The sequence below is a fragment of the Podarcis cretensis genome (genome assembly GCF_951804945.1).
Source record: "Podarcis cretensis genome assembly, chromosome: 16".
NCBI classification, from domain to species: domain Eukaryota; kingdom Metazoa; phylum Chordata; class Lepidosauria; order Squamata; family Lacertidae; genus Podarcis; species Podarcis cretensis.
This window is the reverse complement of record NC_137186.1, coordinates 15,585,460-15,613,221: the sequence shown is the minus strand read 5'-3', so window position 1 is coordinate 15,613,221 and position 27,762 is coordinate 15,585,460. Positions and strand designations below refer to the sequence as shown.

At 51.0% G+C, this 27,762-nt stretch overlaps 2 protein-coding genes across 4 annotated transcripts in view; one reads left to right on the top strand and one right to left on the bottom strand.

The window, feature by feature from the left end:
- LOC307205359 (serum amyloid P-component-like) overlaps positions 1 to 27,762 on the bottom strand; it is a 95,545-nt gene that overhangs the window by 53,456 nt on the left and 14,327 nt on the right. The gene's annotated exons all lie outside the window — the stretch shown is intronic.
- On the top strand, positions 255 to 27,571 carry AP5B1 (adaptor related protein complex 5 subunit beta 1). 3 transcript variants are annotated; one of them, XM_079957526.1, is made up of 3 exons: positions 255 to 385; positions 23,466 to 23,628; positions 24,880 to 27,571. In XM_079957526.1, the coding sequence occupies exons 1-3, from the start codon at positions 270 to 272 to the stop codon at positions 27,460 to 27,462; spliced, it is 2,862 nt and encodes a 953-aa protein (XP_079813652.1). In that variant the 5' UTR covers positions 255 to 269; the 3' UTR covers positions 27,463 to 27,571. The 3 variants fall into 3 exon arrangements, with proteins under 3 accessions (XP_079813652.1, XP_079813651.1, XP_079813653.1); XM_079957525.1 differs by lacking the exon at positions 255 to 385 and adding an exon at positions 12,047 to 12,506; XM_079957527.1 differs by lacking the exon at positions 255 to 385 and adding an exon at positions 19,985 to 21,784 and having other exon boundaries at positions 24,880 to 27,570.

Genomic DNA, 27,762 nt, shown 5'->3' with positions numbered 1-27,762 from the left:
GGGAGGACTTTGTTAGGGGGGTTAGAACTGACGTGACTGGTCAGTTACTTAAGTATTTCTATTGTTTTACTTGATGGGGGGGGGGAGGCAGCTGCCCCCCTTGTCCCCCCACCCCTTGGCTACGCCCATGTCCCCACCTGCTCCCGAGGTGCGTGCCTGGATTCTTTGAGGTGAGCGTTTGGGCAAGGTCGGGTCCAGGTGTGCCTCGCTGGCCTCCGAAGAAATGACAGGGCGCTTTTGCCAACAACTGCCTCGCAGCGCCCCGGGGAATGGGGCGGGGTGCGGCGGCGGAGGAGGAGGAGGAGGAGAAGCTGCGCTGTTGTTCCTCTCCAGGTTGCGGCACGGAGGATCCTGCTGGAGGCGGGCGGCGGAGCATATTCCAGCGGTAAGTCAGCTGGGCGGGTGGCGTGAGGTGGAAAATCAGGCCCTTCCTGCGTGGGTTTGCAAGTGCTGGTGCCTTTTCAAATCGTGTTTGCTGTCTCCTGAAGAGCCCTGGGTGTGGACTGCGGGGCCCCAGAAGAGGAGAGGCTCCCCGAGGGTTATGGAGATCGTTGTGGCTTTTAAGAAGAGAGAGCTGGTTTTAATTCCCCACCTCTGCTACAGACCTTGGTGTGCAACCTTCGTCAAGTCACTGTCGCTTTCCTCTACAGTTGTTGTTGTTGAATTTATATACCGCCCTATTCCCAGGGGTCTCAGGGCAGTTCACAGAATAAATTCAAGATATAAAACCACAATATACCTAATAAAAATAAAACAACAGCCCAATAGCCCCCCCCCCAAAAAACACCCACATTTTAAAAGGGTATAAGATGTAAATCGGATTAGCCAAAGGCCTGGTTGAAAAAGGAATGTTTTTGCCTGGCGCCTAAAGGTGTATAATGAGTTCTGTGTGTTTTGTGAATCAGAGTGGGGGGTATGGATGTGTTTTGCTTCCAAGGATTGCATGCCCTCCAACATTTCTCTGAAGAAAATAGGGACGTCCTATTCCATAATGGAAGACAGGAGTGCCTGGCGTGCTCTGGTCCATGGGGTCACGAAGAGTCAAACACGACTAAACAACAACAATTCCATAACGATGATAATAATAATAATTTTATTATTTATACACTGTCCATTAAAAAAAACCCATCCCTATACAGGCCTGCCTTCAGGTGTCTTCCAAAGGTTGTAGATTTACTTATCTCGTTGGCTGGGGGGAGTGGTCGCATAACTCCATACCCTCCAACATTTCTCCAATGAAAATAGGAACGTCCTAAGGAAAAGCAGGACATTCTGGGATCAAATCGCAAACTGGGACGGCTTTTCTAAATCCGGGAAAATAGGGACACTTGGAGGGTTGGAGGGTCTGGGATTGTTGAAGTGGCAAACACAACGAAGGCTGTGAACTGCTTTGCAAACGGAAAAAGAAACGGAAGGGTTCGATTAGTATCGTCTGGATGAAGGGAGGGGGGTGGAACTGGGCATTTCTGGGGCATGAGTTTCAGATAATTTGGTTTTCATTTGTGAAAAGGGTGAAGGCTTAATAATGAGATGGGTGAAGTGTTGTCTCCATGCTCAGCTGAACAGCAGTGGAGCGAGGGGCAGTTAGGGCAAATTTAGGCATGGATAGTATGAGCAGTGAAGAAGTGGACATTGCTGACCTGGAGTGGATGAAAATAAGTTGTTGGCATACATCTGTCTCGAGAGACAATGGAGTGCGCCTCTGGGGGTGAAGTTAAAGGTAAAGGTACCCCTGCCCGTACGGGCCAGTCGTGTCCGACTCTGGGGTTGCGCGCCCATCTCGCTTAAGAGGCCAGGGGCCAGCGCTGTCCGGAGACACTTCCGGGTCACGTGGCCAGCATGACAAGCTGCATCTGGCGAGCCAGCGCAGCACACGGAACGCCGTTTACCTTCCCGCTTGTAAGCGGTCCCTATTTATCTCCTTGCACCCGGGGGTGCTTTTGAACCGACTGCATTAGCAGTGCCAAAGTGCCCTCCCAGGGAAAAAACCAGGAGGTGCTGGGCTGCCCAGACAACAAGATCTCCCACTTCCACCTGCCTCACTGCTATGGTCCAAAGGAAAGCAGAGCAATACATTTGGCTCTGGCTTGACTGCAGGAGCTGCCAAACCGTCTCAGGGACTCCACTCTGGATTTGTGTAGGGTTTACTCCTTAGCCCCCATCGTTCTGCCCAGACACTGAGGTCCAGCGCCGAGGGCCTTCTGGCGGTTCCCTCACTGCGAGAAGCCAAGTTACAGGGAACCAGGCAGAGGGCCTTCTCGGTAGTGGCACACGCCCTGTGGAACACCCTCCCACCAAATGTCAAAGAGAACAACAACTACCAAACAGAAGTCATCTGATGGCAGCCCTGTTTAGGGAAGCTTTTAATGTTTGATGTATTACGGTATTTTAATATTTGGTTGGAAGCCGCCCAGAGTGCCTGGGAAAGCCCAGCCAGATGGGCAGGGTATAAATAATAAAAAATTATTATTATTATTATTATTATTATTATTATTATTATTATTATTATTATTAGCCTTCTCTTCTGCTGAATATATCCCTCAAGGCAACAGAAGTTTAGGAGCAGAGTTTGCCTTCTCCTAGATGGGCTACCTTCCCAGGTGGGTGAGCCCCCATCTGCCCCTCACTTCCCTCCGCAGCCTGTGCAGAAACCGCCTTCTTGACCATTAGACCCGCTGCCTTCGGTCTCGTCTGCTCAATCCACCAGAGCCCATCCTCACTTGCTGGCAGAATTTCTAACTCACCAAGTGTTTTGAGACCAATAGGCTACCTGGTTTAGCCAGCCAGTCGAAGCAATTTCCTGGGGTGTGGCTGCTGTCGCATGCTGACAGCTTCTAGGAGCCACAGGGGAGCGCTGAGTGCAGGGTGAGGACCAACGGTGGACAAACGACCCCATACACTCCACAAAAAGAACGCAACTGCACATATTTCTGGTAGCAGCAGGGTTCAACAGCAGGTGGCTCAAGGGCCACATCTGTCTTCAAATGTACCATCAGCCCCCAGTTGCCAGCTCAGAAGCAAAAGGTAACCTGTTTAAAGAAGCAGTGAGTGATCGGGGGACAAGCTGTGTCCCTCTTCCAGAGGAGCCCCTTCTCAAAGCAAACCCTTTCATTTCACTCAAAAGGATGGTAGCCAGGCACCAGGACTCCTGGGTCCTGTTTGTAGTTCTGGCAGAGCAAGTTGGAGGGCTTGCAGTTGTGGTCTCAGTGACAGTGGTGGTTGAATGAGGGGAGCGCGTCTTCCAGGGTTCAAGTTCCCGGTTCTTTGAGGGGAGGGGGGGACAACAAAGCTGGGGGAGGGTCTCCAATCATTTATTCGTAATGCTATCTGTACGCCACATTTCCACACACAAAAACACCAGTCACGCTCAAAGCATGTTACAACAAAGATCGCAGGAACGCATCGGAAAATTTAGCCCTGCAAAAAACAGTTTCATAATAAAAACAACACAGTAGCAAATACAACAAGGCACCCAAAAAAAACATTTCAGCACTGTAAATAAAACATGATTACATTAGCAACATCCAAACCTGAAGAGCAAAAATAACAAGGGAGCTTTCACCTTGGTCCTAGAAGCACCTCTCCCATGAGCTGCGGGGGAGGGCAACCTGGTGCCCTAGTACCACGAGGCCCTGGATGTCAAAAGGGTGTGAGGCCTAATGGCTAGAGCCAAGTGCACCTCTTTGTGGCACAAGGACAGGAGTGGGGGAACACAAGAGGAGCTTTGCTGGATCAGGCCAGTGGCCCATCTAGTCCAGTGTCCTAGTGCCAATCTACAGATGCCTGTAGGTAACACGCTTTCCCCACCTGTCATTATTTTGGGGTCAGGTTCAATCACACCCCAGAAAATTCAGGTTGCAGATTTACAGTCCATTACAAGGTCTTGGGCAAGAAACCCACTTCCCCAAAAGAGCCAACTTTTTTTTGTTGTTGTTTGCAATAAAGAAAGGGATGGAAAAATGCACAGTAAAGGGATAAGACTTGCTTTGATGCAGCATCTTCTGACTTCGTCACAAATGGATCCAGGTGAATGCTCAGTGAATGGGACATCTGGAGGTGCTCACTGCCTCCATCAGCAAGGGCAAATCAGAGCCACTGCGGCTCGTGGCCATTGATGGAGGAGGGGAGGGGGGACACTGCACCCCCCTTGAGCAGCTTTAGGCTTGAGCTGGGATCTTGGCAAACGATCAGCGTTCAGCCTGGACACTGAGCTCCCAGCTCCAAGAGCCTTCTGTTTGGTTCTCTCACTGCGAGGAGTGAAGCTACAAGCCTCTGCCTTCTCGGTAGTGGCACCCACCCTGTGGAACGCCCTCCCATCAGATGTCAAGAAGATAAATAAATGCACAACTTTTAGAAGACATCTGAAGGCAGCCTTGTATAGGGAGGTTTTTAATGTCTGATGTTTTATTATATTTTTATATCTGTTGGAAGCTGCCCAGAGTCAGATGGGCACGGTAAAAACAACAAAACAACAACAGTAGTAGTAGTAGTAGTAATCAGGTACGAAGCTTGGGGTTGTATCCCTGAAAAGCTGGCTTTGCCCTGTCACTTCTGGAAGAATAGCTTAGTCGGCAGAACATGAGACTCTTAATCTCAGGGTTGTGGGTTTGAGCCCCACGTTGGGCAAAAAGATTCCTGCATTTCAGGGGGTTGGGCTCTATGGTTCTGTGAAGGCCCTTCCTCAGCAAATGCGTTATCCTTCCAGGTGCCAGGAGAAAGCTCTTTGTAGTGGCTGCCTGTGACAGGTGTGGATGCGGCAACGCTCCTGGAATCCGCTCTGGAATCCAATCTTGCGTTTTCCCCCTCGGGGAAGGGAGCGGGTGCTCAGAAGCAGCTCGCGACTTCATTGCGGTGTCGGCTGGGAGCCTCCCCAGTGGCGTCGGCGTCGTGCGGTTCCTCAGGTTCCTCTGCTTGGGCGAGGACCGGACCGTACGTGATTCACCTGCCACGCCGGGTGGCTGCTGCTGCTGCTGCGTCGTTGAGTCCCTTGGCAGGCTCTCCTGCTTGGGGCCCTGCCGATGCCCCACGGGCAAAGCCACAGGAGCTCCCGAGCCAGGTCCCGGGTGCTTAATTGGGGCTGGCTCAGCAGGCACCTGCTCGCTGCGTTCCACCCTCTGGCACTCCAAACGGCACTTGGAGTGCCAAGGCTCTCGCAAACAAGAAAGGGTGTTTTGGAGTGACGGGAAGCGGCCAGAGACTGGGGGGGGGGGCACACCCAGGGAGCAGCCATCTTTGGACAGTGGCTGTTTACATCCCCTATGGTAAAGCACATTTACCTCTCTCTCTGCCCCCCCTCCCCAATTCATGGCACCTAGCTTACCACCCACCAACAGAGCTATGATTCCCAGCAGCCATATGAACCTGCATAAAGGGCATCTTCACATTGAGGATGGAGCCAGCTTGTTTTCCCCCTGCTCCAGACGCTAGGTTAAAAAAAAGGGGGAAGGACCCCTGGACGGTTAAGTCCAGACTAGGGGGTTGCGGCGCTCATCCCACTTTACAGGCCGAGGAAGCTGGTGTTTGTCCACAGACAACTTTCTGGGTCATGTGGCCAGCATGACTGAACCACTTCTAGCGTGATGGAACACCATGGCGGAAACCAGAGCGCACGGAAACGCCATTTACCATCCCGCCGCAGCGGGATGTTTTGTTTCTACTCTGCCCATCTGGCTGGTTGCCAAGAACCACTATGGCGACTGTTCCATCTCCACAATCTCAATGCATGCAGTTTTCTAGAGAGGAGATAAGATAGCCATCTTCAAATATCTGAAGGGCTGTCGCAAGGAGGATGGAGCAAGCTTGTTTTCTCCTGCTCTGGAGGGTAGGACTCGAACCAATGGATTCAAGTTACGAGGAAGAAGATTCCGACTCAACACCAGGAAGAACTTTCTGATGGTAAAAGCCGTTCAACATTGGAAAGGTCTCCCTCTCAGCTACAGTTCCCAGGTGTTTTTTTTTTGGGGGGTGCTGTCCCTGGTGTGTACGCAGTCCCTAGCCTGGGGATGGGGGACCTGTGGCCCTCCAGAAGTTGTTGGGACTCCAGATTCCAGGAAGTATGGCCAGTGGTCAAAGAAGAAGAAACAAGAGCCACAAGTTCTCCATTCATGTTTTTAACACAGGGTGGTCCAACACGCAGCCCAAGGGCCGCATGTGGCCCTCAAGACCTTTTTGGGCGGCCCTCACTCATATCTGACGCTTGGTGGGAGGAGCGATAATTCCCAGAACAGAGCACAGGGGAGGAGAGGGGGTCATTCCATCTAGAAAGCTGATGTCCTTGTGGAGATGGAACAGTCATCGCATTTATTGTTGACTGGAGTGCCCCACCGGGGGTGAAATCAGATTGCTGCATTAGCAGCACTGAAGGGCCTTCTCCGGGGCGCAAGCCTGGGCAGGGTGTATGGAGGCCCCTCTTGGCCTCGCTGATGTGGTCCAAAGGAAAGCAGAGCAAGATGTTTGGCACCAGCTTGACATCAGGAGTTGTCGGAAGGAGGCATACATGGTACCATCCAACTGTCTTAGGGACTCCGCTCTGGATTTGTGTAGTGTTTACTCTTTAGCCTTTTCTTCTGAAGATATCCTTCAAGGCAGCAGAAGTTTAGGATTAGAGTTTTCTTTCTCCTAGATGGGCTACCTTCCCAGGTGGATGAGCCCCATCTGCCCCTCGCTTCCTTCTACAGCACATGCACAAACCACCTCCTCCTTCTTCTTTTTAAATAATTTTTTATTGGAAATTTTATTTACAACATAACATAACCCCCCCCCCAAATACAGAAATCCACCCTCATTAAACGTGAACATAACGTACAATAAGCATAACATACAGTGGTACCTCGGGTTACATACACTTCAGGTTATAGACTCCGCTAACCCAGAAATAGTACCTCGGGTTAAGAACTTTGCTTCAGGATGAGAACAGAAATTGTGCTCCAGCAGCGCAGCAGCAGTGGGAGGCCCCATTAGCTAAAATGGTGCTTCAGGTTAAGAACAGTTTCAGGTTAAGAACAGACCTCCAAAATGAATTAAGTACTTAACCGAGGTACCACTGTACAAACAACCAAATAAGACTTCCTTTATCCTGTATCTGGCCTCCTTATTTACTTCTTATAAGCTGTTTCCTTTATGAATAATTATTAAGATTTTTCTAATTATAACTTAAATATCCACAAAGTCTCCTGCAGACAAAATCGAAACAAGTCCAGGTATGTATTTTTAGGCACCGTTTTGTGAAGTGTTCTCTGCATTTCCCCCATGCTTTTTGAAACTCTTGTCTAGTGTGATCTCTAACTGCCTCTGTTAATCTAGCCAGTTCAATATACTCGTAACAGTTTGTCTTGCCATTCCTTTTTTGTTGGCACAGTTTCTTTTTTCCAGTTTTTTTAGCAAACTGCCTTCTTGACCTTTGGACCCACTTTTGGTTCCGTCCGCTCAATCTGCCGGATCCTGTCTTCACAGGCAGAGGAAGCCCCTAACTCGCTGGGTGTTTGAGAACGATTGGCTATCCTCACCCGGTTTAGCAGGCCAGTTGAAGCCGTTCCCAGGGTGCTGCTGCTGTTGCATACTGACAGCTTCTAGGAGCCACAAACGAGAGCTGAGTGCAGGATCAGGTCCAACGGTGGATAAGCTACCTCAGAAGGAGCATGGTGTGTGTCCCCTTCCCCGAACGCCACATACACCCCAGTTGTCATATTGCATCATAGACTTCCACCCAAAATGTGCCGTTTGGGGAAAGTGGGGAGAAGACTGGATATGCAGAGTGTAGGTGTTTAATCAGTGCTTAAATGACAGGCAATGTCAGGAACGATATGTACAGTACACAAATTAGGTGAACTCAATAGCCATACTTAAGCGTTTACCTAGCCATATTAAGACACCTCCTTCTTTTTGGCCAGAACTTTCTCTGCTTCAGGTTACTCTTTGGGTAGGTAACACTTTGTCACCTCCAATTCCTCATTGTTTTTACTCCATAGGCTTGTCTCACGCTCTGCATGTCTTCTTCTGAAGCCGATGCAAAACAGTTGCTCTGGGATCCTGCTCAGTCCATGGTGCCATATTTTAATGGATGAAAAAAGGTAAAACGTTTTCTGTTTCCATAGATAGGGGGGCCATGTGTTTCTTTTCAAGCACAATGACGGCCCATCAGTGAAACCAAATACCTATGTTTGCTTCCTCGGAGGTATGCTGCACTCACAATTTCCCTTTTATTCCCCCCCCACACGGACAAATACAAGAGACAGAGGGAGATCTTCGACTGGGTGTGAGAGGCAGATGAGATCCAGTTAGTGAGCCAATCCAGAAAATGACTACTAATTTACCGTATTTTTCGCTCTATAAGATGCACCAGACCACAAGACGCACCTAGTTTTTGGAGGAGGAAAACAAGAAAAAAAATATTCTGAATCTCGGAAGCCAGAACAGCAAGAGGGATCACTGTGCAGTGAAAGCAGCAATCCCTCTTGCTGTTCTGGCTTCTGGGATAGCTGCACAGCCTGCATTCGCTCCATAAGACGCACACACATTTCCCCTTACTTTTTAGGAGGGAAAAAGTGAGTCTTATAGAGCAAAAAATACGGTATTCATCCCTGTCAGGGAACTGCCATCGGAGCCAGAGGGAGAGGGAGGGCTCCAGAGGGATTCCGGAGAGCGTACCGGGAGGGAGAGAAGCAGCCCATCTTCTGGGGAAGGAAATCAGCGTAACACTAGTGGAGAAGGGGGGCAGATGGGGGAATTGGCGAGGTGGCTCCATGACTCCTCGCCGGAGACCAGCGGGGAGAGCACGGGTCCTCCGCTGCCCACACCCTCCCTGTGCAGAAGGCGCAGGAGACTAGGCGTCAAAGAGCATCTTTGCTGGAAGAAGTTCAAGAAACGCCCACTGACGGATTCTGCCAGCGATTGAGACAGCCACGGGTGAGTGGCTGTCCGGACAGAAAGGGTTCACCCAGGTAACTCAGCCAAGCGTGGCGCCGATTTACGCACGAGCAACCCCTAGAACCATTACAATCCCTTTGGGCTTTGCTCACTAAACTCATCCATCTCCTAGTCAGGCCTTTCAGATGGACCAGACCAGGCATAGGCAAACTCGGCCCTCCAGATGTTTTGGACTACAACTCCCATCATCCCTAGCTAACAGGACCAGTGCTCAGGGATGATGGGAGTTGTAGTCCCAAAACATCTGGAGGGCTGAGTTTGCCTATGCCTGGACCAGACCAACCATAGGCCTGGACTGAGTCAGGGGGTCTCTGCTTTGCCTAGAAAGCATGGGTTTGAGCAGTTTCCACCTTGCCCCACTCCTTTCCAAGGGAAACCCTTCCGTTTTGTGATAGATTGGAACCGATGGACCCTGAAATCATCCTCTGAGACCCTTCTTTGTGTGGCTCCTCCACAAGAGGTCCAGAGGGTGGCAACATCCTCAGGGAGGTTCGCTGGTGCCTTCATTATACAGATTTAGGTGCCAGGTGAAAGTGTTCCTCTTCAACCAGGCCTTGGGCTAACATCCTATATCCTTTTGATTGTGTTTGTGGGAGTGAGTGGAGAGGTTATTGGTTTGGTTTGTTCTTGTTCTTATTGTGTATTTTGTTTGTATTATGTTTCTTGTATTTTTATGCTGTGTCCAGTTCTGGGCACCACAGTTCAAGAAGGACACTGACAAACTGGAACGTGTCCAGAGGGCAACCAAAATGGTCAAAGGCCTGGAAACGATGCCTTATGAGGAACGGCTAAGGGAGCTGGGCATGTTCAGCCTGGAGAAGAGGAGGTTAAGGGGTGATATGATAGCCATGTTCAAATATATAAAAGGATGTCACATAGAGGAGGGAGAAAGGTTGTTTTCTGCTGCTCCAGAGAAGCAGACACAGAGCAATGGTTCCAAACTACAAGAAAGAAGATTCCACCTAAACATTAGGAAGAACTTCCTGACAGTAAGAGCTGTTTGACAGTGGAATTTGCTGCCAAGGAGTGTGGTGGAGTCTCCTTCTTTGGAGGTCTTTAAGCAGAGGCTTGACAACCATATGTCAGGAGTGCTCTGATGGTGTTTCCTGCTTGGCAGGGGGTTGGACTCGATGGCCCTTGTGGTCTCTTCCAACTCTATGATTCTATGATTCTATTCTATGAATAGTCCTGAGATTTCCGGATGAAGGGTGGTATACAAATTTAATAATAATAATAATAATAATAATAATAATAATAATGGCAATCTGGGGAAAACTTGAATTGCCATTAGCTCCGACTGAGTGCTAAAGAGCAGTTTCCCCCAGGGAAAATCAGCGGAACAAGATGAAGAGTTGATAAGCCTTGACGTGGACCATCTAGAAACCCTTTGGAAAAAAGTTTCATTAGTTAGCAAACTTGATTCTGCAGATGGCACACAATCCTCTGGCACAGGAAATGGAGCAGACCGTTTAGGAGCACTCTGTGAGGAACATTTTTTGCCACTGACATCCAGTCCTTGCCAGGGTATCTTCCAGGAGGAGTTTTTGAACGGCAAGTGTGATTCATCTGCCAAAGATGATTCCAAACAGTTCGCTTTGGGAAAGTTTGGGTTGAAATGGCTCCCGTATACCGCAAAAAAGGAGAGCAGTCCCTGTGCATCATTATGCTGTTTTCACCCATATGGCTTTGCAAAGCTGGTGCTTCTGCCCTGATGGCTGCTAAAACAAAGCAGCGCAACAGGCTGTACAGTGGTATCTCGGGTTACCATACTTTTCGCCCTATAGGACGCACTTTTGCCCCTCCAAAAATGAAGGGGAAATCTGTGTGCGTCCTATGAGGCGAATGCAGGCTTTCGCTGAAGCGTGGAGAGCGAGAGGGGTCAGTGCGCACCGACCCCTCTCACTCTCCACGCTTCAGGAAGCTATCAGCAAGCCTGGGGAGCCCGCAGGAGTTCCCGTAGGGTTCCCTAGGCTGCAGATAGCAGCCTGCTTGCCCGGAGCACGGGGCACACCGAAGCAGAGCGCTCCGCGTTTCGGGCAGATATCTGCAGCCTAGGGAGTCCTGCGGGAGTTCCCACAAGGCTCCCTAGGCTGCGGATAGCAGCCTGCTTGCCCGGAGTGCAGGGCGTGCTGAAGCAGAGCGCCCCGCGCTTCGGGCAGATATCTGCGGCTGCGGGGGGGGGGATAATTTTTTTTCCCTTTATTTCCCCCCCAAAAAAACTAGGTGCGTCCTATGGGTGGTGCGTCCTATAGGGCGAAAAATACGGTACATACTCTTCAGATTACAGACTCCGCTAATCCAGAAATAGTACCTCGGGTTAAGAACTTTGCTTCAGGATGAGAACAGAAATCATGCTCTGGCGGCGTGGTGGCAGCAGGAGGCCCCATTAGCTAAAGTGGTGCTTCAGGTTAAGAACAGTTTCAGGTTAAGAACGGACCTCCGGAACGAATTAAGTACTTAACCCGAGGTACCACTGTACATTGAATTCAACCTAAGATGTGCTCTGTCTTCCATGTGCCCAGAATCCAAATGCTTGCAACAAGCATGAGGCATCAGTCATTCGGTGTAGTTTCCAATTTCCTGTGGATTTTTTTTATACATTGGTATTTTTTTAATACATTTTATATATTGGTTCATCTTTATTATCAAGCTTGAAAATATAATTTATAATTAGAAGTAATTATATTGCCATTCTTTTGAAAATTCAGATCAAGTAAATAGGAGAGCCAGGTTTGGAGCTGGAGGCTGGTGGGCATGCGATTGCTGCATTAGCTAAAAGGGGGCATGGATTTTTAAAGGTTGAGGTGTGCCTATCCAGATACCAGGTGGGTCCCTGGGTGCCATGCTGAACACAGCAAAACTCTCTCCATCTGCGATTCCTAGAAACTGGTATTAGGGCGGACTTTGGTAATATGGCGCCCTGAGTCAGGACAAAATTTGGCGCACCCCCCACAAATACTTATTTTCATGCCCTCTTCCCACTCACATTCCGTTCTGCGCTTGTTCTGCGCATGCACAGTAGCTGTGACAACTCAATCGGCCATCTGACCGGGGCCTACCTCTGAGAAGGTACCCATATAAAAACAGACCCTCCAGGTGTCCCTATTTTCCACAGACAGTCCCAGATTTACAGTCCCATTTTTTGATCTGATCCCAGAATGTCCCACATTTCCTTAGGATACTTCTATTTTCACTGGAGAAAAGTTGGAGGGTATGTAAATACAGTGTTACCTCTGGTTGCGAATGGGATCCGTTCCGGAGGCCTGTTTGCAACATGAAAAGAGCGCAACCTGAAGCGCCGCATCTGCGCAGGTGCGTGGCGCGATTTGGCACTTGTGCGCATGCGCAGGCGGCGAAACCCGGAAGTAACCCTTTCCAGTACTTCTGGGTTGCCGCAGGACGTAACCTGAAAGAACGTAACATGAAGCAAACGTAACATGAGGTATGACTGTACAGGATGATGATGATGATGATGATGATGATTTTGTGCCCCCTCGGCTCGGCACCCTGTTGCGGGGAATGACCCACACCATCCTAAATTTGGCACTGCTGTTATACGGAGGCACACTGTCTTGGCACAGGTTAGTACGCTCACAGAAGTAGGGAGGTACTGAGGAAGGAGCAGCTATAAAATTCCTGGGGAGCCACATCTCTTAGATCCGGTTGTGGAAACTGGCCTTGCAGCCTAAGGGGACGCTCAGATTTCCAGTTTGCCCATCTGCCCCCGCACCACCGCCACCCCCCAATAACATAGGCTGTCAGCAGGATGCGAGGCTTCCGAAAGACGCTGATCACGCCCAAAGGGACCGGCTGTGGCGCCAGTGTAACAGGTTCCTCCGAATACCGGGAGGAGGGAGGGAAGGAGAAACTAACAGGAATGACGATCAGGCAAAGTGTTACATAGTGGGCATCCTGGAAGGCGGAGAGATTCCTGGGTTGCTAATGTTTTGCTTGCAGGGAGAGGATAAAACAAAAGCTAGGATTCCTTTCCTTGTCCACCTTGTGGGAGAAAACACTTAAATGCTGAGAGAACATGAGGGAAGGAGGGTATTCCTTCTTCTTCTGAAGCAAGGCTCCTGAGTCCCGATTTTTTCCCCAAGTTCTGTTGTTGTTGTGGAGAGGAAGTAGTGACTAATGGTTAGAGGAGAGAGGGAAAGAATGCCTTTGAGGGGGTGGCATGGGCAGGGTTTCAGATTTGTAATCTCTAAGAACGGGATTTATTCTTTCGTTTCATGGAAGTTTCATTGGTTTTCAACATATAGTAAACATAACCAGGGTAACCCTGCTATTACAGTGGTACCTCGGGTTAAGAACTTAATTCGTTCCGGAGGTCCATTCTTAACCTGAAACTGTTCTTAGCCTGAGGTACCACTTTAGCTAATGGGGCCTCCTGCTGCCACCGCACTGCCACCACGTGATTTCTGTTCTCATCCTGAAGCAAAGTTCTTAACCTGAGGTACTATTTCTGGGTTGGCAGAGTCAGTAACCTGAAGCGTCTGTAACCTGAGGTACTACTGTATATGTTATGATTTAAAAAGTTACAATATTCAGGGATTTTTATTTCAGAGGACAGGCAAGCTGTGAAAAAAGGCAAACTCCGTACTAGGGATCATTAGGAAAAGAACTGGAAATAAAACTGCCAACATTATATTGCTGTTCTACAAATCTATATGGTGTTACTGCTTTTGGTAACACTGTGGGCAGTTCTGGTTGCCTGACCCGGATATTGTAGAGTTGGGAAAAGTTTGTAAAAGGGCAAACCCAAATGATCAAGGGCACAGAGTGACCCCTGTGAGGAAAGGGTGCAGCATTTGGGACTTTTCAGTTTAGAGGAAATGTGAGTAACAAGAGACATGATAGAAAGAGGAGACATATTAAAAAACAAATTTCATGAAGCAGGGAGAAAGCAGATAGGGAAAAGCTTTTCTCTCTCATAACACTAGAACCTATGGACATCCAATGAAGATTCAGGACAGACAAGAGAAAGGCTTTCAGACAGCACACTGTTATGCTATGGAACTCCCTGCCACAGGGGCAGTGATAGCCAGCAACGTGGATGGCTTTAAAAGAGGATTGGACAAATTCATGGAGGAGGAGGCTGTCAATGGCTACTAGCAATGATGGCTTTGTTCCTCCTCCACTGTATGCCGCTAAATCAAGGGTCAGCAAACTTACCGCGCTTCAGGCCAGTGTCTCCAGCACCAATTGTGCGGCGGGCCGGAGGGCGGGGGAGCATGTGCCCATATGCGTGCGCACATGCTATTTCCGGCGCACTTCCGGGTCAGAGGAGCGCCGGAAATAGCTTGTGTGTATGTCATGGGCCTCCTCCGACCCAGATGTGCACTGAAAATAACGCTTGCATATGCGCAAATAATGCTTGTGCATGTGCACTATCTATTTCCGGTGCTCCTCCGACCCGGTAGTGGGCAGCCGCACTGTGCAGCGCTTGGTAACAGCGGGCCGTGGCAGCAGGTGGCGGCTTGTTGCCGCAGGCCGGATAAACGAGTCCGTCGGGCCTTATCCACCCCGAGGGCCTTAGTTTGTGGACCCCTGCTCTAAATAGTGAAGAGCGTTGCGGCTGTGCTCAGGTCCTGCTTCACGGCTTCCCACGACGGGCACCTGGTTGGCCACTGAGAACAGGATGCCAGACTAGATGTGCCTGATTCAATAGGGCTTTTCATACATGCCATCAGCATTGATGGCATTTTCCAGAATCCGCTTACCATCTAAAATGGGCACCGATGACAGAGTAACCTCTTTAGTCTGCTAAAGTTGAAGCAGGTGTATGTGTTTGTTGTGTGTGAGAGAGAGAGAGAGAGAGAGAGAGAGGGAGAGAGAATGGGACTTCTAAACATCCCAACTTAGGGGAGCTGCCTTCAAAATCACCAGCTTATTTTGAAGAGTGGGGTAGGCAGTTAATCCCCTTTGTGAAGGGGTGGGTGGGTTTGAGGATCCGGCTTCATGTGTGTCCCCCAATTCCCACCCTGCCCTGCCCTGTATTTTGCCCAACCAAATGTGGCAATGCTACACCAACCCCAGATCTCATGGTCAGCTGAGATATTCAGAGAGGGCCCCATCTTAAGGCAGTGGGGCTGGGGAGGGCAGGGGGAGAGAGTTGGAGCTAGGATTTCTGGGACGCTGCCTTGCCCACAAGTCTGATCTGCAGAGGGAGGCAAGCTTTGGGTGCCCCAGCCTAGCCAGCGCAACTTCTGAATGGGGTGTGTGTTTGCCAACCTGCCCATTAGCTAACTGGGAGTGCTTTCTTTGAACTGCCTTCCAGCCTAGCACTCCAAGGGCTACGGGGCTTAAGCTGCAGAGGCCACAAAGAGCACGTGACCCACAGTTATCACGTCCCAGTTAATATTAATTTAATAACAGCCCGTCGTGCTTTTAAAAATGTTGGCTCTGCTGCTGCTTTCATCTGCACCGTGCAGGCATTGCCTCACCCGCATTCACTAGTGAAACCACCCGCCCCCTCCTTGGGGACAGGAGGAGTATCATTAACTTCATCCCGCAGAAGGGAAACTGAGGCAGGAGGAGGATTGCCGTTTGCAAAACGGGGTCAGAGGGAAGGAGTCAAGAATGTCACGATTGTCAGGCTTTCTTTCTTTCTTTCTTTCTTTGCATAATTTAGACAATAAAATCAAAATATGGGGAGGGAATAAGAGAGAGAACAAAAAAAAAAAAAGATTCTCAGACTTGTTATTAAAATAGCTAGTGAGGCAAATCTGCTGGATTTTGCATTGTTTTTGCACGAATAAATGTAATTGGCCCTTGCCAGATGTGCTGAGGAACAGGACGCTATGGAAGGCACCCAAAGTGACAGTCCTAAAATCCTCTCTTAGCCATATGCATCTTAAGGACTAGAAACTCAAGAGAGAAAGTCATGATTGTCATGAAGTGGAATCCAGGGGCCAGGGGTGATTCATGGGCCCTTACGGCGCAGGTATGAAATCCCTTAGGTAAAGGTAAAGGGACCCCTGACCATTAGGTCCAGTCATGACCGACTCTGGGGTTGCGGCGCTCATCTCGCTTTATTGGCCGAGGGAGCCGGCGTACAGCTTCCGGGTCATGTGGCCAGCATGACTAAGCAGCTTCTGGCGAACCAGAGCAGCACATGGAAATGCCGTTTACCTTCTCGCCGGAGCGGTACCTATTTATCTACTTGCACTTTGACGTGCTTTCGAACTGCTAGGTTGGCAGGAGCAGGGACTGAGCAACGGGAGCTCACCCCATAGCGGGGATTCGAACCGCTGACCTTCTGATCAGCAAGTCCTAGGCTCTGTGGTTTAACCCACAGCGCCACCCATGTCCCATGAAATCCTTTAAAATACGACAAAGTGTGGCATGTAAGGCTCTCTGCTGTTTGTTGTGAAGAGAGCATCTCTGAGCATGTGCTGGCTGCTTTTCTGTCACCCCTGGCCAGCATCTACAGTGGGCAGAGCCAAGCATTTGTCAGGTGTTGTTGAGCACGTCTACGCATGCACCGTGTTGATCCCTGCTGCCGTAATCCCCATCTGAAACTGGGGTATGATCTCCCCTCCAGAACTTGGGTGCAATCGCCAGGCCTAAGTTCTATAAATATATAAAAAGGGAGGTACTGCCTGGCAATCATGATCTCTCTTGCCTTGGAAACCACAGAGGTGTCTAAAAATAGGCACCCTGTGGAGTAAATGGATAGGAGGAAGGTTTGCTCCTGCCCTCATGTCGCCAGAACTTCGGACGAGCCAATGAAGGACAGACAAAAGGAATCCACCCAGCACATCCCGAAACTGGGGGATTTGTACCCACAAGATACAGACCCTCCAAGTGTCCCTAATTCCCAGGGACAGTCCTTGATTTTCAGAAGCCATCCCAGTTTATGATTTGATCCCGGAATGTCCCGTTTTTCCTTAAAGATGTCCCTATTTTCACTGGAGAAACATTGGAGGGCATGGAGTTATGTGACCACCAAGCCCAGGAGATAACTACAGTGGTACCTCAGGTTAAGTACTTAATTCGTTCCGGAGGTCTGTTCTTAACCTGAAACTGTTCTTAACCTGAAGCACCACTTTAGCTAATGGGGCCTCCTGCTGCTGCTGCTGCTGCTGCTGCGCCGCCGCTGCACAATTTCTGTTCTCATCCTGAAGCAAAGTTCTTAACCCAAGGTAATATTTCTGGGTTAGCGGAGTCTGTAACCTGAAGCGTATGTAACCTGAAGCGTATGTAACCCGAGGTACCACTGTAATTTAAACAACCTTTAGAAGACATCTGAAGGCTGCCCCACATAGGAAAGTTTTTTTAAAAAAATGTTTCATGTTTTATATGTGTGGGAAGCCACCCAGTCAGATGAACAGGGTATAAATAACAAGAACAAAGCTGATGATGGAACAGGACGACCCTCTTTTCATTGGAGAACTTTTTGGAGGGCTTGATGACCAGCATCCTCCAACAAATTCATGGAGAATGGGTACTAGCCACAACGGCTATGTTCTTCCTACACTGTCAGAGGAAATGTGCCTTCAAATATCAGTTGCTGTTATTTATAAGCTTGCTGTTGCCCTCAGCTCCTGCGTGCGGGATTCCCAGAGGCATCGGTTTGGCCGCTGTCAGAATGGGATGCGGGACTAAGTTTTAAACACCTTCTCTTTACCTCAGGTGTTTTGAGACTGGCTGTTTACAGTTATAGTATGGAGCCAAAACCCACGTACCTTCTTTTCTTTCTTCTTCACCTGCCTAGGGGGAGAAGGGACTTAGAAGACCTCTTGCCCAACTACCTGGAGCTGGTAAGTAGGTCAAGCTTTTCGCGAGTGCTGCCTGCCAAGTGTGGCATTCCGACTCCGATAGTTAGCAGCTGGTGCAACCTCCTGCTAAATCACTGGGTAGAGGATACAATTTGCGCATGCAAATTGCTTCAGTCCCTGGCAGTCCCTTCCCGAGTGTCTGCCTGGAAGTGTCCAACTGCCTGCCGATTGGGTCCAGCTGCTTTTGGACTGCAAATCCCACCAGCCCTTGTCAGCATAGCCCGATGGTCAGGGATGATGGAAGCTGTAGTTTGGCAACACCCAGAGGACACCACATTGTAGAGTCAGTCACAGCAGACAAGACTGGGATAGTGCTTTCAGTATGGGACGCGGGTGGTGCTGTGGTCTAATCCACTGAGCCTCTTGGGCTTGCCAATCAGAAGGTCAGTGGTTCGAATCCCCATGATGGGTTGAGCTCCCATTGCTCTTTCTCAGCTCCTGCCAACCTAGCAGTTGGAAAGCACAGCAGCGCAGGTAGATAAATAGGGACTGCTGTGATGGGAAGGTAAACGGCGTTTCCGTGCGCTCTGGTTTCCGTCATGGTGTTCCATTGCTCCAGAAGCAGTTTAGTCATGCTGGCCACATGACCCGGAAAGCTGTCTGTGGACAAACGCCGGCTCTCTTGGCCTGAAAGCAAGATGAGGGCTGCAACCCCATAGTCGCCTTTGACTGGAATTAACCATCCAGGGGCCCTTTACTTTTACCTAGTGCTTTCAGATGGAAACCTAGTACAGTGGTACCTCCGATTACAGACGCTTCAGGTTACAGACTCCGCTAACCCAGAAATAGTACGTTGGGTAAAGAACTTTGCTTCAGGATGAGGACAGAAATCATGCAGCAGCGGCGTGGCAGCAGCAGGAGGCCCCATTAGCTAAACTGGTGCTTCAGGTTAAGAACAGTTTCAGGTTAAGAACAGACCTCCGGAACGAATTAAGTACTTAACCCGAGGTACCACTGTATTGCAAACAGGTTGTTCGGATTCAATTCAGCTTTTCTGTGCGCACCTTTGGCAAATTAATCTCAGCTTTAAAAGTCTGCACTGGCAGGGAGGTGCTCTCTGGGGTTTCAAGTAAGGATGGTACAGGGAACTGAACCTGGGACCTTTCGGGAGTGGAGTACATGCTCTGCAAGCTATACCCATGGCCCTTCCTAGCTGATCCCGAGACTGGATTTGTTTTGATGCTTCAGAACTGTCGCCTGCTGTTGGAGGTGTTGATCTTGCCCTTGCCTGGGGCTGAATCCTGGAGGCAGGATGGGCGGGTACCGCTTGGGGAACAGGTCCCGGTGCAAGCTGGAAGGCGTGTTAGCTGAAACAGGAATGTGGAAGCCGAGTGGGGGCAGGTGGAGCGGACACCCAGGGAGTTCTGATCCCCAGCCGTCAACCTCAGGCAACCTTTCCCATTTTGCAAAAGCAACAGCTCTCTCATTTTTTATTTTGCACAGTGGATGCTGTCAGAGCAGAATTTGGAGGCTGGGGCCCAGAGCTTCCTCCCACAAACACCTCACCAGATGGAATATGGGGGACTCCTCCAAACACAGCAGGGGTGGCTTAATGTCACACATTAAAAACCACCTAGCTTCCCTGGGAACTGTAGTTTACCCCTCAAAACTACAATTCCCGCCACCCTTAACAAACTACAGTTCCCAGGATTCCTAGGAGGAAGCTTTCTGCTTCAAATACTTGGTGCGAGGTAAAAAAACACACCTTTAAAGCAACATACTTCAACCTTGGGTCTCCAGCTGTTGGATTACACCTTCCATCACCCCTGACCACTGGCTAAACTGGCTGGGGACTCGCAGTTGAGCACTGCTTTGTAGAAACCACTGCCCCCTCCAATCTCACACAGGCTTAATTTCGAGCCACAGATTTGGTTGCTGTGAGCCTCTAAGCAGCTACAGAGTCCCATTTACTATTGGGGTACCTGCAATTCGTTAGCTAATCCACGTTGCAGACTAGGGGTGGCAACAGGATGTAGCTGATTAAGTCAACTAGAATCTGTGCAATTCCTTGGTTGGGGGTGCGCTTTCTCAAATGTTCAGCACTCTGCGTCTGGTCAAAAGCAGTCCTTTTTGTGCCCTTACAGTGGTACCTCGGGTTACATAAGCTTCAGGTTACATACACTTTAGGTTACAGACCCTGCTAACCTAGAAATAGTACCTCGGGTTAAGAACTTTGCTTCAGGATGAGAACAGAAATCGTGCTCTGGCGGCGCGGCATTAGCTAAAGTGGTGCTTCAGGTTAAGAACAGTTTCAGGTTAAGAACGGACCTCCTGAACGAATTAAGTACTTAACCCGAGGTACCACTGTAGTTCAGAAGACCCCTGGTGGCAAGAGGGCCAGGCCACAGGGTGTACTGTGTGGGGAGAGGATGAGCCCCACTCAAGCAATAACTTTGGTGTGGGGAGCGTGGGGGGGGGAGGAGAGAACAAGCTTAGACGCTTGTTCCCCCCAGCCTTGTCCAATGCCTGTTTAAGTTTAGGAAGTGCAAGCACCCTACGAACCCCTTTCTCCTGTGAGAATCTTGCCATGGTTTTTAGAAACAGAAACTTTCTAAACTGGAGGCTAGTTTCAATTACAAGACGGGCAACCCCTCCCCTCCCCAGTTTTGGACCGGGGAGCTAACCTGGGGAGACAGGCTGCTTCTCCAGATAAGATCTCCAGAGCAACTAACGGAGGCGCTGCCGTGGCAGCTACGCCCGGCCCTGGGTGCGAAGGGAGGCTGAAGGCAAGAGCAGGCTTGCAGGAGTTTCGTTGAGTAAGGCCTGAGTAACAGTTCATGTTACCGCTCACTTTGCCCCCTCCATAAAGGTGAGCCAACAGTTTCCATCAAAAACTGTTTTCTTCCAACAGGCTGCTTGGGCACCGTGAGCTGTGCGCCCGAGAGATGCTCCCTGGAGCTGTTGGCACCGTTCCCTTCCCTGACAGCTGAGAAGCTGAACAAAGGCCTCCTCCCCTTTCTTTATTTTTTCTCGATTGTGCAGTTCCGGATTGCGGGAGAGACCTGTGCTCTGGCCTAGGAAAAGAAAAGGACTGTGTTTTTCCTGGGGCCAGCTCAAGATGGCTGCGTTTTTAAAGCAAGGATAGAGAACCTGGGGGCCAAATGAAACCCTGCTCATCTCAGCGTGTGTCTGCATGGAAAGCTATAGCATCTGCATGGCTGAGATGTAGTCTGCTGTAGTCTGTTACTCGGCCGACATTTGCCTCTGGCGCTGCACCCCCGAGTATGTGGCCCCTGGGAGCTTTCCTATGACGGAATGTGGCCCTCAGGCTGCTAAGGGTTCCCTTTCCCCCTTTTAAAGGCTTGCACTAGGGATAAGGGGACCTGTGGCCCTCCAAATGATTTACAATTCCCACCCTCCCTGACCGCTGGCCACAATGAATGTCTCAGGGACTGCCTTCTCCAGTACAGCCTCGGGTTTTAAGCTCACCTGTTGAGGTCCTGAGCCAAATTCTAGCCTCTTGTGGGCTGCAGCTGTGACTTACCTTGCAGGTCCTTTTCTTTGGTGGCTCTGGGAATGATGGAACATGCTCTCCCAGGGACACAGGGAACAGCTGGTCCATCTAGCTCTATGCTGTAGACACTGGCTGGCAGCAGCTCTCTGGAGTTTTCCTAGTCCTACCTGGAGATGCTGGGGACTGAACCAGGGAACTTCTGTGTGTGCAAGGAAGGGGCTGTGCTTTTGAGCTACCGCCCTTCTGTGTGTGTTCTTTCCTGGGCCTGCTTCAAACATAATTAAATAATAATAATAATTTTGGAATTGGTCTCAGAGCATGTGCAGAGTGTCTTTCGCCAGCACTCGTCCTCGGCGGGCTTCATAGGGGCGGGCTTAGAGGAGAGACCTCCCAGGACAGGCAGCAATGGCTTTCGGAGGAGCCTTTTAAGATAATGAACCCACCGCCGCTTCTTCCAATTGCTCCTCTCCTGCTCTGCTCCGCCGCTGCTCCGCTTCCCTCTAGCGGCGGGCGGCGGGATCGTCGGGAAGGGAAGTCGGAAGCGCCGCTTTGCCCGGGACCGGAGATCAGCTGAGCGGCTGCAATTGCAAAGCGGAGGTGGAGAAGCGAGCGAGGCCCGCAGGTACGTGTGGGTCGCGACTGGGAAGCTGTTGCATTCGCGTGCAAACGGTTCGTGGGGGTGGGGTGCGTTGTCCCACACTTTCCCTGGCCCCACAGAAGCCCCACCGCCCTGCATCTCCACGAGTCCATGTTGCTTGTAGGTCTCCCTCCAGGCGCACAAACTTTCTGTGGATCCAGACCTGGCCACCCCCCTTCCGTGGGGTGGGGCGGCGCACCTTCCTTTCTACAGCACCCGATGGAAGTCACTTTCTCTCCTCCCCTGTGCAAAGGGGTTTTCTCCCAGCCCCACACAATGCGGGCCCCATTTCCTGAAGCGGGGGAGTATGTGGCCCCCTAGCTCCCTGGAGGATCTTGGGCCAGTCCTGCTCCCTTGGCCTGGTCTACCACACATAGCTGTTGTAAGGATAAAATGGGGAAGAAGGGAACCGTGCACAACCAGCTGGAGCTGCTTGGAGGTGGGGTAGAAATGCATGATGGGAGTTGTAGTCCAGCAACATCAAGAGGCCACAGGTTCGCCTGACATATTATTATTACATTTCATAGAATTGTAGAGTTGGGAGGGACCACGTGGGTCATCTAGGCCAGCCCCCTGAAATGCAGGAATCTTTTGTCCAACATGGGACTTGAACCTACGGCCCTGAAATTCACAGTCTCATGCTCTACTGACTGAACTACTCTCACTCTCTGTCTGCCTATGGCCCAGAACTCTATGGGGCAGCCATTGCAATAACCAAGCATCTCTCTCTCTCTCTCTCTCTCTCTCTCTCTCTTTCTTTCTTTCTTTCTTTCTTTTACAGGGTTTTTTTTGGTGGGGGGTTATAAACAAGAAGAATGTTATACAAATAAGTATACCAAGTTTTCTCATGTCATTTGTATACTGTATCACAAAAATAGCATAACAAATGTGGAAAAATATCTACAACTTATGTTTCACTATTAGTGGTCAATGCATACGTTCTTGGTTCATGAATTGGTTTAAACAATTAGGAAGAAGAAGCGGGGAAGAGGGGGAGGAGGGCTTTGTATTATTAATAATGATAATAATTAAATTTGTATACTGCCCTTAATTTGCAGTTCTCAGGTTGGTTCACAACATTAAAATGCAACCCCTCCTCCCTTTTCCCTTTCATTCTGCATGGGATACAAAAGTCCTCTGCTGTTTCTCCAAGCAGCTGGTACTTTAGAGGTTGACTGCCCCTGAGGCAGGCAGTTCCACTCATAGACTTGTTCTTCTTGGGCAGAGATTTGCTTTAACAGGACTGCTGCCACAGGAAGCTGCCTTATAGCAAGGCAGGCCAATGGTCCATCCACCTCAGCATCGTCTGCACTGACTGGCAGCGGCTCTTTAGGGTTTCTGGCAGGGAGTCTCTCGCAGCCTTACCTAGAGACACCAGGAATTGAACCCAGGACATTCTACGTTCAAAGCAAGCGCTCTGCCACTGAGCCACATGGGCCTATCCACCCCTCGAAGGATGGTTCCTATTTATGTGGAATCCCGCACTGATGAATTGCTACCAATGTAGGGCCTTTGAAATGCCCTAAATGATGCCCTCTGGGGTGACTAAAGCAGGATGAGGAGGAGGTAGCCCTCCACATCCTTAAGACTAGGGTTGCTACTAAGTGGGATGTGTGAAGGCCCATTGTCCATGAGCATGACTAACATTCTCTTTCTTTCCCCCTAGTCTTCTGTCGGCCATGGGGTCCAGGAGCGGGGAAGGCTGGGCCAGCGCTGTTGCTTCTTTCCGCTCGTGCCCCACAGCCTTCCTCTCCCATGGGGCCGGCGACACCTTTGTGGCTGAGCTGTTGCAGGAGCTCCGAGGCGAGAGGCTAGGGGAGCAGATCAAGGTACGTGAGACCCACGGCTTGGAGGGTGTTTGTAGGTGGGGTGAGAACATGCCTCTAACTTTCCCCCAGCACCCACAAAAGGGTGAGTTGTGAGACTGGCCTTGTCACTCGTTTGGGAAGACCACCCTGTCAACGAGCCCGCTAAACCCACTAGTCTGGAGAGGAGGAAAAGTCAGCAAAGAGTCTCGATCGCAGGTCCACCAACCCTACAGTATGGCGCCCACAAAAGGTCTTCAAGTAAACATCCCCTCAAAAATCCACAATGCACGAGATTGGAGAGGGCAGCAACACGCCATTTTGTGTTCCCCTTTCTTTCCCTGCTTTTTTAGACACGGCTGCCGTTTGGGATGTGCTGCGTTGCCCGTGGCGGCCATTTTGTCTTAGCCGCACATCACATCACACGGCTGCTATTTTGTGATCGGCTTCATCAAAATTCAGAATGAGCCCACTGGTGTACAAAACCGTGAACCAAACCAATCTGCACGTGTACCCCATGTAAATGCAATGTGAACACCAACAGATACTTATAATACGAGGTAAAAAACAAAACAAAGTGGCAAATAAAAAACTCAAAAGACCTAAAGAAGGAGGATGGGGGAGGGGAGAGAAAACATTTCAAAAACCTATAAATATTTGTTTGTTTGTCTCATTGACGGCTCACCTTTCTTCCATGGAGCTGAAGGTGGCATACATAGTTCTCTTCCTTCTACCTTTATCCTCACAACGACCCCCCAAGGTGGGGGGCTTGCCTAAGTGACTAGCCTAAGCTCACTGAGTGGGGATTTCAGCCCTGCTCAGTGTCGGACGTGCCCTCTCCTGAAGGGCCTTCTAAGGACTTTTTTTTTCTTTTTATATACTTTTAAATTAAATTTTCTGTTTTACAATTTAAAATGCTCATTTATGCATTCTTAAAATATCAATGACTTCCCTTCTTCTCTTTCTATGGGTCATTTTGCATATCATAAATCCCTGCATATTTTACAAAAACAAAACCATTCAGTATTCCATTATTAAATCCATCAAAACTTATTTACACTGTTGAATTTATCTTAACTCTGCCAAAGTTTTCATGTGTACACAATTTTTTCCCATATATTCAATAAACGTTTTCCAATCTTCTCTAAACATATGTTCTATTATTCTATATGTTAAGTCTGCAAGCTGCACATGTTCTGTCAGCTTAAGTCTAAAGACTTGTTTTTTTCCACCTGGCTTTCTCTGACAGCTTCTTCTTTCCCCCCTTCTGGACAGATCTCCATGTTGACCCTCCTTTTGGAGTACCCCACCCTGTTGTGCCCAGATGCCAAGGCTGGGCAAGAGGTGGCCGCGTCCCTCCTCTCCCTCTTTGGCCAGCTGGGCCCCTCGTCCAAGCAGCAGGCGTATCTGCGGTGCCAACTCCTCTATGCCATGGCAACAGTACTGGTGGCCACGGACTCCTTCGCCGAGAGCTGCCAGGCTGCCCATGAATACTTCTCCCTGCTCCTGCAACTGGTGTCCGACCTCAACGACTGCCGTGGGGGAGCGGCGGAGCGCCCCGTGCGAGTTGCGGCTTGCGAGTGCCTGCGGGAGCTTGAGAGCTGCTACCCGGGGCTCCTCTCTCAGCGCCTGGCCGTCCTGCGCTCCCTGCAACACCAGGAGACGTCGCCCGCCCACCAGGGCTACACGCTGCTCTACGGGCTGGCCTTGAGGAACGCCATCTTGCGCTTGGCCAGACGGGGAGGCCTAGGGACTCTGGGGGAGCTCCTAGAGAGCAAAGAGGGACTGGTGTGGGAGGCCACGAGGGAACTGGGGGACCTTTCTGTGGCAACCCTCGAGCAGCTGGCCCTGCTCCCCTCGCCGGGAGATGTCAAGGACCTGAAAGCTGTGGTGTCCTCCCTCCTTGACAGCTCCTACCTCCTGTCCTCTGTGGCCCAGAGCCACCTCCTGTGGCAGCTGGCCCAGGCCGTCAGCATCGTGCGCACCCAGTCTCCCGCCATCTTCAAGGCGCAGCTGGTGCGCCTCTTTGGCACGGCGGGGGTGACGCTCCAGCATGCCGTCTTGCAGCTCAAGGGCCTCTTCACCGACAGCCTCTTCACGGCTGAGGATGAGGCCTTCCTGCTGCGACGCCTCGTGGGTCTGGCCCAACACCCGGCCTTGCCCGCCCCGGTGAAGCTCTTCCACTTGGACTGCCTCCTGCACTTCCCTGAAAACCGGCCGCTGGGCTCGGCCACGGAGGACGAGGGCCTGCCGGTCTTGCTTACCCCTCGCACCACGTCCGGCCTGTTCCCCGGACTCTTCCAGGACCAGGGCACGGTTTTGGCCCGGCTGAACCTGCTGTGCCTGGTGTGTGTGGAGAGCGAAGGCCCAACGGCCGAGCGCGCTGTGGGATACCTCCTGGAGCACGTGTTGACCCTTGCGGGACTGGTGGCCAGGGGAGGAGGAGCGGAGGCCACCCGGCTTTTTTTCCGGGCAGCCTTCCTATTCGCCCGCTACTTTGGCTCCCGAGAGCAGCCAATGGCAGAACTCACCCAGTGCCTCTTGGGCCTGTACCGCCAGAACTGCACCCTGGCCCCGAACCTGATAGATCTTTTGGACGAGGCGTGGAAGTTTCCAGAAGAGGGCGGCTGGGCTAGCGAGCTGGCCCAGGCCTTGCAAGGCCTCGTCGTGGGCACTTCCTTGCAAGAGGAGGACCTGCCTTGGCACCTCAAGGTCTTGGCGCGGCTGGCAAAGGAAAAGGACGTGCCTCAGGGGAGCACCATGCAGTTCCTGAGGCGCCTGGTAGCCTCGGGCCGCCTTGGGGGCTGGCGCTCAGGCCAGGTCCTCCTGAGCGTCTGCCGCAACTTGATGCAGCTGCGCCCGCTGCCCAGCCCAGCCCACTTAGCTGATCTCCTGCAGGCTGTGTCTCTCAGCCACCTGGACGTGGACGTGCGAGACCGGGCTCGGTTCTACTACACTTTAGTGGCCAACCTCTCTGGCGAGAAACTTGGGGCCGTGCTGGCTCCGGGAGGTGCCGTCAAGGCCCGGACGCTCTCCTCCTCCATCGTGGCTGACAGCCAGAGCTTCGTGGCCTCTCTGACCGTACACCCGGTGCAGCCAGCCCCACTGAGGCTGCGGCGGGTGGGGGCAAGCGGCAACAGGCCTGAGCAGGCCCCTCGCCCGGAGCAAGACGTGGAGGGCTATTGCCAGTGGTTGCTGGAGCCCCGTGCCCCATCGCAGCTCAGCTTGACGTACCAGCTGGTCCACACGGGTCCTTCAAGCCCCCCCTACGACCTCCTGCTCTGCGTGGTCCTTCGCTTCATGTGCTCGGACCGGCATTACGAGCCCGTCCCGGAACTGTGCGTGCCCTGCCTCTCAGCAGCACGCCCTCCCCGAATGCTGACGCTCACACTGCAGCCACGTTGCCCCTACCCGACGCAGCTGGATGTTTTTGCCCTCTACACAACCCAGGAAGGGCTTACGCGCTACAGCCAGCTGGAGCCATTGGAGGTAGCCTTTCCCGATCTCTTCATGCCCCTGGCGGTGCCTTCCTGGAGTTTAGAAAAGCGCCACCGTCTCTTTGGTGCCCTCTGGCAACGCCTTCACCCTGGCAGCAATGAAGCAGGCGCCGAAAGCCTCACCACCTGGCCTGTGACACCTCAGTCCCTGCCGTCCCTGGTATGCGATCACTTTTCCCGGTATGTTTTGGCTGAGCAGTCGGGCTCCTACGAAATTGGCATGGCCCTCCCTCCCCAGTACCACATTCTCCTCCGGGTGCAGAGTGTGGGACAGGCGGCCTGCGTGGGCATTCGCACAGACAATTGGAGACTACTGCCCTCGCTGAACAGCTACTTGCAAAGTCTCGTGGAAGCGAATTGAAAGAATGGATTGGGGGGGAGGGAGGAAGCCTGCGAGGTCTGGGCTTGTATATCTGTTAAACATTTTGGCATTCCCAAAATAAATGCATATGTATGGATGTAGTTTGCAAGTCTGGTGGAAAAGGGTGCTGCGATGACCAAGACCCAGCTAGCCTGGGTTTCTCAAAAACAAGTCATGCCAGACAAATAACATTTTTTTGCTTTTTTTGATAGAGTTACAAGCTTGGTGGATCAGGGGAATGCTATGGACGTAATGTATCTTGATTTCTGATAGCTCAGTCGGTAGAGCATGAGACGATCT